Genomic DNA, 12,462 nt, shown 5'->3' on the forward strand with positions numbered 1-12,462 from the left:
GGGATGATGCCAACTTTACCTACCTCACTTAGACGTGAGACTGTTATCCAAGCAAGACAAGTGAAAGAAGGCTGACCCAGTATGATATGAGAAAACATTCATATGGATCTCACTGTCTGACTTGGTGGTCTGGCAGGAAGCAAGGATAAGAGTAAACAGCGTAACAAAGTAGAGTCATAACTCCTCAATTCAGGTAAGTCATACTCTGACAAAAAAGATAAAAATCATGGTAAAAAACCCAGAAAAAGGTCTCGCTTGTAAGCTGAAGCAACTTTCTACACAGCTTTTGTTTGAGGAGAAAAATGTTTAACAGGGAAAGATTATCTGGGACTCTGCATGTTTCCACAAAGGCTATCATAGATGGGATGACAATCCAAAGAACCTTGTCACAGGAAAACCTAAGCACATTTACAATAATTTATTACTTATTATAAATAACATTTGTAAAGATTATCCCCCACCAAGTGTTGAAAAGCTACATCTGTTTCTGACAAAAAAGCCTGACATAGGGCATTCATGCAGTAAATGTGTCCACTAGTGACAGCAGTTGAAAAATATTTTAAGATGGCTGCTAAAACCCCTTTAGGAAGAGTCTTAAAATTCTACAAGCAAAGGTGACACGACAGCATTGAGGGAAAGTAAGAATGTCAGACCACTACAGAAGGATGCTAACTCAGTCCCTGTGTTAACATAGGATATCCTACACCTCAAACTGCACTGTAACCAATGTGAAATATGTTTGAAAACATAAAAAAAGAGACTTACAAGGTTAAGACAATGACCTAAACTGTAAGCTATACCATTTACAATAGAACTGCTGAATTTTCCTACAGTTTCCTTTTTGAGCATGTATGGAAAATACTATCCTGCATGTATAAATGAAAGCAGAATTTCTGGAAACTTAAAACTTTAGATTTCAACTGCTAACAGAAAAAAAAACGAGATACCAATCATCAGACTTCTGTTGGAAAGTTCTCTACATCTGACAAAGTTAGGCAGAGCCAAATAATACAATAGACACTCCAAGATTTCCTGCTACAATTTCGCCAGCATATACGAGATATTAAGCACAGAAACGCAACTAAATGTACTGGTGTCAATATGTGCAGTGGCCAAAGAAGTCTACCAGTTGTCATTCAGTATAAGATTGGTAAGCTTTATATGTGAGGTATGTTTGTTAATATAATTCGATTATTTTTATATGAATGTAAATTTGCCTATGTCACAAGTGATAATACAATAAACGTGTTTGAAAAAGAAAAAAAAAAAGATCCTGTAAGCTTGAACAGAAGTGCTGAAGCAAATCACATCCCTTTAATCTTATTTTTATTTACAAGTTTAAAATATTTTGCCATACATTATGAACAGACAAAGTGAGCTACCATCAACACAAACACAGAGCCCTTTTGTTGTCCTAGACAAACCAACTTCACAAACACAATGCAGATGAGAAAGAAGTCTTCAAGATGGAAATAGTAATGTAGTGAGATATGGCAGGTTAAGCAACACATACTGGGAGATGCAAGAAACAGGACAGATACATGAAACAGAATGCCTTTTATTTCATGCATTACTCTCACAAAAAGTCCCATACATAATGGTTAAACCCCAGTAAGGGTGACACAGAAAACAAAGTAGAACAAAGATGCACCTTGTCTAGAAAATATAGAAATATATGAGATATTACATTTAACAATTAAATAATTTTGTTTTTATTGCTTATTAGAGGAACAATGTATTTTAAAGTCTCCCTAAGTGGCCCCTCTCAAAACAGTTAACTATGTATTCCTTTGCCTTACACAGTTCATATGCTGCACAGTTTGTGTGCTACTAAGTGTGACTCAATTAACTAATCGACTTACCAGGGATAAGGCATATGTACGTCTCAATAAAATGTCAAATGACTGCAAAACAGAAGACGACATAGTACATAAAAGGGAAAGAAGTAAATCAAGTCAAGTGATGAACGGCATACACATTTATATGTACACCTTTCTTACATCTGCTCTACATACAGGGAATGTGCCAGTTGGCTAGCTTTCTTCTTCTTGCATTACATAACAGTGTGACACAACCAGCAATCATCAAACAAGATTCTTCTGATTCAACATAAAACAGATATACTCACAAAAAGCTGACAAGAGCATTAAGTCTAGAACTGCTTGTCAATGCACTTATAGGCAACCACTTCTCTAAACTGTAAAACTTGCAGGTCTGCCTTTCTGTTCTAGCACTGATTCAGAAATGTTTAGTGGTCCATAGACAGATCCAGAAAATGGAAACTGTGCTACCTTACAATAATACTTGCTAAAACAGGTTGACAATCAAAGTTTGCAAAAACAATTCTTCATGTCATTGCAACTGCACCATGACAAGGCTTGATGCTTTGAATACGGTTAACAAATGGCTCCTCAGAACTTTTTCCAGCAAAGCTTCTGAACCTCTGTGCTGGCATGCCACACCTTTACAACCAACAAATAAATAGGTGATGAAGAAGCCAGTAAAAGCTCAGTGTTACTTTGAACAAGTGACGTCACATTCGACTACAAAACCATCTTGTTGATGTGAACATCCTGGAGTTTGGTTCTTTCAAAGATCAAAAGAGATAAAGGATTTTCTCAGCCCCATTTATAGATCTTTACCATCTTCTCAGTAAGTGTTGCCAAAAAACTACTCTGGTTTACATCAAACGGGCAAATGTCCAGCACAGGCTGATCAGCCTGAAGCTTCTGCAGCTGTAAGCCACTTCCAGCATCCCATAACTAGAATAAAAAAAAAAACATAAAACAAACATTGTAAACCTCAGAAAAATTTACACTTTGTACACTGTCAAGAAGTATAACTGTCAGGGAGACTGGATGTAAAGTGTCTGATATCCACGTGCCAATAATAATAATGTGTCATGATCAATGATAACAGCTTTGCTGTGCAAAGTTGCAATGTTCAAATACATTAAGACATAACAAAGGCAGAGCACAGTGCACCTGCAAGCACACACACAAAGTTCTTATAAAAATACAACCACTATAAGGAGATCTGGCTGAGACTTTTGTAAACCTTATATATATATGCAGGGACTCCAGACGAAACTGCCTGACTTAGACCAAAAAAGTACAGCAAGATGGCAAACTCCCTTGCACAAAGGAATAAATCCATGACCTTGACCAAGGTGACCCAAGTTTGAAGTGGATTGGGCATCTACTGGAGGTGTTGCAGGGGATAGCAAGAACGATGCATCAAAACTGGCTCACCTCTTTTCAGCAGGGAGGGGATGAAGACGTGCATTGGCTCACCTACCAAAGCAGAATCTCCAATGAGAACAAAGCAGGAATCATGTCATTGTGCTATGTATTAGGCGGAACAGAGACATTTGATTACACATGCATGGAGGCATGTATATACATAGTAAAAAAAACACAAATTCACCAGTAGGATTAGTAGACACAAGTTTATTTTTCAGTTTAAGCGCTTTCATCAAAGTAAAATTGACTTCCTCAGAACAATATACAAGCAGTCATGTGGATTCAAATATATTACACTGTCAAAGGATAGGTGAGGAATCTCACCAGTCAAACAAAAGATCTCGAATAAATTAATACCTTAAAGGCATACACTATAAACACTAAAAATACAATAAAATACATTTCTATGAATGGGTGTTGGTTATGTTGTTGCCACCAACTAGAAAATCTTTTCCATTTGCTAATGTATGATTTTCTAGTAGCAGGCTTTCTGGCTTGCATTAGTACCTACCTACTGCACATACTCTGAAAACAGGTGCCTAAAAGGAATTAGGACCCTATTATCCAGGCAAATAAGTTGAAAAATGATTGAACTTGGGGTACATCAAACACCCCTATTCTTGTGTGAGTAGATTCAGTCTGTGAGGAAGTTTGTGGTAAATACCCCTGGCCATTTCCAAAACAAGGGGGAACCATGGTTGCCTGGGCCAGAAGGGATTCACCACAATGATCTCGGGGTATTCCTTCTGAATCTTCAGAAGTATCCTGGATATTAATGGAAAGGGTGGAAAAACGTACAAGAAAATTCCTGTCCAAGGAAAAGAAAAGGCCGCTTAAGTCTTCTAGGCCTTATTGCATTTAGTCCTGGAACAGATTCTTGCAAATAAGTGTTCAGAGAGGAGGCATTGAGTTCTACATACACATACATACTAGAGGAACTCCCTACAGATTAATCAAATTTGAAAGACCTGATCTAATTGCAACTCAGGAGGGCTTGTTCTGGTCCTGCTCAGCTTGTCTGCCATACAGTTTTGGTCTGACAGAATGTAGGATGCCTGTAGAGTGAAACTATACCCCAAGCTAAAACGGCTAGTCTGCAAAGGGGGGTATGGCCTGGTTCCCCCTTGATTTTTGATGTACTACATGACTGTGGCATTGTCTGTAACCGCCTGACGAGGTCTCGGGGACCAAAGATGGCTCAGAGAGTTGAGTGTCTTTATCAGGGCAAGCAACTTCTTGATATTTATGTGCTTGCATCTGTCCTTGTGTCTCACACCCAATGCATTTTTATCCTTCCTAAAGCTACTCCAAAGTAAAGTCCGAAGCATCTGTGGAGTCTTGACTACTTTGGAGCAAGGAAGGAGAAGGAGAGACCTGGAATTAAGGATTTCTGTTTTCTCCACCCAAAGATTTATCTTCTGACAAACGCCAGCACTGGGATTTGAAAAGATAAAAACGTGTTGATGCTTGGACTAGAGAGATTTTAGATACCACTCTTATCTTTTTATGTGGAGTCTTGCTAGGGTATCATGAGAATCAATGATGCCAAGAGGCCCGAAATCCTGAGGTATGCCCTGACAATGACCTGGAAAAAAGCTCTTTTAACTGAGGTATATAGCTGACATTCCTGGTACACAATCCTGTGTGAAGGAGTCAAGAAAGACTTTTGAATGATCTATTAGAATCCCAGATTTTCTGAGAGATCTATCAGCCAACAGAAAGATTCCTGACCCTTTGAAAAATGCTCTGCAAAGATAAGCAACAGTCTAAATGTGGAAAAATGTGGATGCCTGCAGCCTGCAATGAGCTATAACTGGATCTAGACACTTTGTGAACACTCTTGGTGCAGAAGATAGTAGGATAAGCATATTTTAAGTCTACTGTTATCAGAAAACTTGAAAAAGGAAAAAGAGGTGACAAGTTGTGAAGTGACATCATTCTGAATTAGGGCACCATCACAAACAGGTTTGAATTATCCAGAATTGGTCTCCAAGCATTTTTTCTCTCTTTGGTACTAGGATCATCCTCAAGTAAAAATCTTTCCCCACCTATGAAGGAGGAACTTGTTTGATCACTCCTTGGGACAACATGTGATGAAGAATAGGAGGAAACAAGAGAGTCTGATCTGAAGGATGAGGAATGACCCCCTGAAAAGGAGTAATTTCCTCCAACTATCTGTAACCTTGATGAATGTCTTTCAGAACCCATTTGTCTGAAAGAATCTGCTGCCAAAGAGAAAAATGGAGATTCAGAGCTTCTGGAAGAAAGAAGGGGCCAGTGTGGAACAGGGTCAAAGGGTTTCTTGAAGAGTCATTCAGACCTATTGGACTGTCCTTGGTTTTGGGAGGTCCAAGACTTATGTTTAGAACCCCCTTGCTGCTGCTTCTTAAATGTCTGTTTAACTGAACTTTGTTCAGAATATTTATTTTTTGCCAAAACTGGACACGGTGATAGAAAATCCTTTTGACAGTTTGGAAAAGGATGACTGAAAAATCTTAAGAGATTTTCTGGATCAGTGCACCCCTTTCATCACACGTTTTGAGCACCTCTGCAGCAGAGGGGCCAAACACTAATTTTCTACCCCAGGGAGAATTTAAAATCTCATTTTTATTATCATCATCTGGAAGGTACTGAAAGTGCAGCCATGAAAACCTTCCCAAAACAGTACCAGTGGCCATAGCCCTGGAAGAAGTATCAGCACAGTCATACACACACTGCAAATAATGAGTAGTGACCTTAACAACAGAAGAAACTATGTTATTTAAAGCAGAATCTTCTTCACAAGAGGAAGCATATGACCCTGGCAATTCAAAATTCTGAAAATCAAACCTATCAATAATTTTCTCACCCTGATCAGAAATGGTAGTATTGGAATGATCTAAGTGCTTGGCAGCAGTTAGCTCAACTAATGCTATATCTGCTGGGCCAGGTTTAGGAGTAATGTATAAAATTTAAAAGATTGAAGAACTTTATACATCCTATTTGCCTGCAGCTGGCCGGCTATCAGGAAAATTGCAGGCTGTACAAAATGTTAAAAAGTGGTTACCCACCAGCATTTATACAAGATAAGATGACATCATTGATCAATTAGTCAATTAAAAACTTAAAAGGCAAAAAACATTTCACCATGCTTAAAGCAACCTGAGCACACACCCACACAAACAAATCACTTATAATATGGTCAACATACTGCATTAGCGATAGTAAAAAATTCATAAATACGGTGTCACAAAATCAAACAAAATGTTATAATGAAAATGAACACCTAGCATCACACCATGTAATATGTAATGTTAAAAAAATACAATTATACATGACAAGTGAAATTATCAACTAGTCACCCAAGAATGCGTTTCAGTTTTAAAATTGGGGCTATACTAATATGATCATTAATACCAGGAAAGACAGTTGCATTCAACCTAAGTTGCCACCTTACTTAACTAATATCTAAATGCAAATCTAAAATCCTACCCTGTACATCCTTAATTATATTTTGCAATATACAAAACTTGAAATGATGTCCATCATGCGTTTCAATGTGCCTGTAAAGGGCGTTAGTGCTTTTCCTTAGCCTTATATCTGAGAGGTGCTCATTAATCCTCTCTTTAAAGGCTCTACTAGTTTTTCTGACATAAAACGCTGGGCACTGTACACACTGTGCCATGTACACCACATTTTTTGTATGACAGTCAAAATGCCCATATAATCTAATAGGCACACCTACCACTTGTAAATTGGAACCTGTTACTAAGATGTGATGACACACACTACATCTCCCACATTTAAAATTCCCGACGGGCCTACCAGTCACAATGGAAACATTATCACCCTTCTCTAATAGCTGTTTCAATGACCTAGCCTTCCTAAAAACACATTTGGGATAAGTACCAAGCTTGTCCCATACCAAACAATCTAACCTGAGAAACCTCCAATTGTTGTATATAATGTCCCTAATATTGGGAGCATCATAAGAATAGGTGGTGATAAAAATAAAGGTTGTGTTCGGAAAAATGACTACTGGTGTTATCGGTCACAGGTAGAGTATGGCCATCATTATCCACATTAACAATTTGATTAATTGTGTCCTGGTCCACTCTTGTAAGTTCTGTACTTGTTCTACCTCTAATTAATGGCCAATACACCCCTTTGTCTCTCTTCCGTTTAACTTCCTCCAATACAGCTAGACACATACCTACAGGATATCCTCTCCTAAGGATCATGCTCATTATAAACTTCACTTCCTTCAAAAAATCTAAGTTATCACTAACCATCCTGGCAGCCCTAACCATCTGAACTTTAATAATTGCTCTTTTCTGGTGGTCAGGGTGCCAACTAGAATAACAGAGGTAAGAAATTGAGAAAGTGGCTTTTCTATACATGTTAGTGGACAAAGAATAATTTAAAGGGTCTATTTTTAACTTTACATCTAAATAAGAAATCTCCTGTTTACTTATAGAGTGAGTGAACTTCACAAAATGCACCGTACTATTAATATATTCCATGAAGGCATTCAAATCATCTTCACTACCTTCCCATACTATAAAAAATCATCTAAATATCGGCTGTAGTGTCTAATTTTAGATCTAAAGCCACTGTGTAAAACATATTCCTGTTCCCAGTAGGACATAACATAATTCGCATAGATGGGGGCACAAGCTGCCCCCATAGCTACACCCGTGATTTGCTTAAAGTAATAACCTTATATAATTATTGGACAATACCATTTCCATCAAAGTGATGAATACATTTATACGGTCCTGATCGTACAACCCAGTCTTAAAAAGCTGTTGTTCCAACCATTCTAACCCTATGTCATTGGGTATTACAGAAAAAAGATTCACAACGTCAATAGTGACTAAAATGGTATTTTCATTAATTCCACAGTGCGTAGGTTCTCCAAAAACTGCCAAGAGTCCTCTGTAATATAATCAAATAACTTGATGCCTTTTTGCAAGTTATAATCCAAAAATTTACTAATGAAACAAGTTTTACTACGTTTACCATCAACTATAGGCCTGAACTTGACATTAACCAGTCCCTTATGTATCTTAGGAATCCCAAAGATGCCACTCACCACAGGAAATTCATTAATCATAAAAAATACTCTGATTCAGCAATTTGTCCTTGCATCAATAAATCCTCAATTAACATATCCACCCTAGCGTTTGCAATGTTAAGTTGGTTTAAACTGCTTTCCTCATAGGTCTCCCCACTTAACATTATTAACATGTGATTAATGTAATCATTTCTATCGATGACCACTAAGCCACTGCCCTTATCGGGCTTCATGAATCTAATGGACCTGTCCCTAACTAAATCATCCAACAAGCTCCGTTCATCCCTAGATAGGTTGTTTTGACTGTTAAACGCATGAAAACCATTCAAAGACTTACTTTTGTTAAGGTAGTCTCTTATTTCCAACTCGCAGATTTTTTTCAAATAAACCAACTATAGTGTTTGAAGGTGGTATAAACTTACTAGTTTTTTTTTAAATTTCACTCCGTCCTTGAAATTCGTCTTGAAACATCAACTTTAGGTTCATTTTCCTTGTCAATAGTTTCAGATCAATAAGAATGTTAGATAAATTACCCCTGATTAGGGACACAAAGGTAAACCCCTTTGATAGTAATTCCACATGTCTTGTATTAATAACCCTACTGGAAAAATTGTATACTTTGTAATCACCATGTGTATTACATACTACCAGAGGGTTACTAAGATGTTCGCCATTACATATCCATACTTGATTGTCAATGATGGAAACCAACTGTTCAATACTAACACTAATGTCCCCATCACTGTTGTCAATCAAAACATCATGAATCTGTCCAGAAGTTACATGTTCATTGTTGTCATTCACTAAACTTTCAGGCAATGTATAAGTACTAATATCTGCACTTAATTCAATCAAACCACAATCAGTAATAAACTCCCCAGAACCCATACTATCACCCAGTGTTGCCACTTCAGGTGAATTAACATTCACATCATTGTCAACAGAAAAAAACATTGGCAAATTATTTGCACCAACAGCATCCCCAATGTCAACTGTAACGTTAGTTTCCATAGTGACATTTAGTTCTAAAACATCGTGGCCAAGGCTAAATAAATCAACACTCTCACAATTGCAAAGTTCAGCATCTACATGCCGAATATGTTCACTTGTGCATTCACTATTTAGTTCATTCAAAATTTCAGCATTGTTCAAAATGTCATTGTTGACAAAAATACAATTTATGTCTTTTGAATTTACGTCCCCCGTGTTCAAAACGGAAATGTCATTGAAAGAGAAATTAAGTTCATCTTTAAACTCACATTTGTGAAGCCAATCAGTTGAAACAATATCTAAGCTAATTGTTTCATCCCCAGTGCTAGTGGCAGCACGCTCCTTTCGATACAAGTTAGTCAAGTTAGCCTTAATGGTGTTAGCCTGATTGCAAGCGTTAACTTCCATACCATTTACGCTAGCGTTTGCTGATTCAAAGTTATTGACATCCACCCCACAAGTGAAATTGCTGACCAGTCCAAAGTTACTCAAAACCTGATTACCAGCAAATTTACTCTGATAGTAATGAAAGGGAGTCTCACCTTCAACAGTAAGCGTGCTTTCTGAAATTACCTTCTCCACTCGGTTCGAGCTACATTGCGCTGTTGCTGCTGATAAAACCTCCCTTTTGGTCTTGCTCCTTGCTGCACGTAGTCGCTGAATTAGCCGCTTCCCTGTTGTTGATTCATCTGGACACGACCCTTTAGCCTCTCTGAACGCCTTGGTCCTCCTTCTAAAGGGAACTCCTCACCAACCACTCTCATATTAGTACTTTCTGCTGTTCTCGTCACTTCCACTCCCCCACTCGATACCTGATTGGCTGTGTGATCTTGACGCCAAGTGTTGCCTTCAGAAAGCGGATAAACTGTTTTATTCTTATATTCATTGGTGTCACGAGCTATTTTGTGGGTTTTTCCCCATGTATAATCGCACAATGTGAATCTACACTCGCCAACAAATTAGTGTAGTTAGTGTAATAATGCTCAAAGTTTAAGTCAGCTGTAATGGCTTCATTATCAGACTCTAATTCAGTCATAAAACCAGCAATCACCAGGTCATTGTATTTAATAATAATGTTCATGAGTTCAAGACCTGTTTTATCATACAATTTATGAACTTCCTCCAACATTTCATTTTTTCCTTCAATTCCATTTGGATATTTCCAAGTCCGTAAACCCCGCGGTACTAAGCCCAACTCGATATTTTTATGCAAATAACTGTTTTCAATCTGCAATTTTTTCAAGGAAAATAACTTTTTCTCAAAATCTCTCAAACGTTCAGTTAAGGGCTTATTAACAACCCCCCCTGGGTTAGATGTCATCACATTATGTTGAAAATTATAATTGTTGACCTTCCACTGCATTGCATCTAAGTTCAATGAATTACCTGCCACATTTTTGTTTCTCTGTGCTGTACTACAAGCCCCCAAATCGGTATTCACCTCAGGAGGACTGGAACATGGCACTACAGCCACCACTCCTCTGGAAACCTTGTGGCCAGGTAACGAACCTCCAGAATCTGACTCTGCCATGATGTTTGAAATGTTTAGCTGTTTGTTAACCAGTTGCTGTATTTGTATTGTGTGCTCAGCCAATTGTTGGTTAATTCGTTCCAACAGCCCCAAAGTGCCTGGTCCACCAACACTACTCTCCATGACAAAAACCAAACACAAACCAAAAACCAAACGAAAGAAAATGGAACCAACAATGGGTACTGGAGGACTGAAACCACCACAAAAACGAATTTGACCTAGGTTTCGTCTTTATTTAGACTTTTTCAGAACAAAATGTTAAAAAGTGGTTACCCACCAGCATTTATACAAGATAAGATGACATCATTGATCAATTAGTCAATTAAAAACTTAAAAGGTAAAAAACATTTCACCATGCTTGAAGCAACCTGAGCACACACCCACACAAACAAATCACTTATAATATGGTGAACATACTGCATTAGTGATAGTAAAAAATTCATAAATACGGTGTCACAAAATCAAATAACAAAATGTTATAATGAAAATGAACACCTAACATCACACCATGTAATATGTAATGTTAAAAAAATACAATTATACATTAGAAGAAGGACCAAGGCGTTCAGAGAAGCTAAAGGGTCGTGTCCAGATGAATCAACAACAGGGAAGCGGCAAATTCAGCGAATACGTGCAGCAAGGAGCAAGACCAAAAAGGAGGTTTTATCAGCAGCAACAACGCAATGTAGCTCGAACCGAGTGGAGAAGGTAATTTCGGAAAGCACGCTTACTGTTGAAGGTGAGACTCCCTTTCATTACTATCAGAGTAAATTTGCTGGTAATCAGGTTTTGAGTAACTTTGGACTGGTCAGCAATTTCACTTGTGGGGTGGATGTCAATAACTTTGAATCAGCAAATGCTAGCGTAAATGGTATGGAAGTTAACGCTTGCAATCAGACTAACACCATTGAGGCTAACTTGACTAACTTGTATTGAAAGGAGCATGCTGCCACTAGCGTTGGGGATGAAACAATTAGCTTAGATATTGTTTCAACTGATTGGCTTCACAAATGTGAGTTTAAAGATGAACTTAATTCCTCTTTCAATGACATTTCCGTTTTGAACACGGGGACGTAAATTCAAAAGACATAAATTGTATTTTTGTCAACAATGACATTTTGAACGATGTTGAAATTTTGAATTAACTAAATAGTGAATGCACAAGTGAACATATTAGGCACGTAGATGCTGAACTTTGCAATTGTGAGAATGTTGATTTATTTAGCCTTGGCCACGATGTTTTAGAACTAAATGTCACTATGGAAACTAACATTACAGTTGACATTGGGGATGCTGTTGGTACAAATAATTTGCCAATGTTTTTTTCAGTTGACAATGATGTGAATGTTAATTCACCTGAAGTGGCAACACTGGGTGATAGTATGGGTTCTGGGGAGTTTACTACTGATTGTGATTTGATTGAATTAAGTGCAGATATTAGTACTTATACGGTGCCTGAAAGTTTAGTGAATGACAACAATGAACATGTAACTTCTGGACAGATTCATGATGTTTTGATTGACAACAGTGATGGGGACATTAGTGTTAGTATTGAACAGTTGGTTTCCATCATTGACAATCAAGTACGGATATGTAATGGCGAACATCTTAGTAACCCCTCTGGTAGTATGCAATACACATGG

At 37.8% G+C, this 12,462-nt stretch overlaps 1 protein-coding gene across 5 annotated transcripts in view; it reads right to left on the reverse strand.

The window, feature by feature from the left end:
- Window positions 1–1,135: 1,135 nt before the first annotated feature.
- Window positions 1,136–12,462, reverse strand: part of RFWD3 (ring finger and WD repeat domain 3) — a 948,792-nt gene continuing 937,465 nt past the window's right edge. For all 5 annotated transcript variants that reach the window (XM_044081898.1, XM_044081901.1, XM_044081897.1 and 2 more), the window contains one exon: window positions 1,136–2,762. In XM_044081898.1, coding sequence (XP_043937833.1) covers window positions 2,619–2,762 — 144 coding nt within the window. In that variant the 3' untranslated portion in view covers window positions 1,136–2,618. The remainder of the gene's footprint in view (window positions 2,763–12,462) is intronic.

This window comes from Protopterus annectens, chromosome 8.part1 (genome assembly GCF_019279795.1).
Source record: "Protopterus annectens isolate FY-2018-M chromosome 8.part1, PAN1.0, whole genome shotgun sequence".
NCBI lineage: Eukaryota > Metazoa > Chordata > Ceratodontiformes > Protopteridae > Protopterus > Protopterus annectens.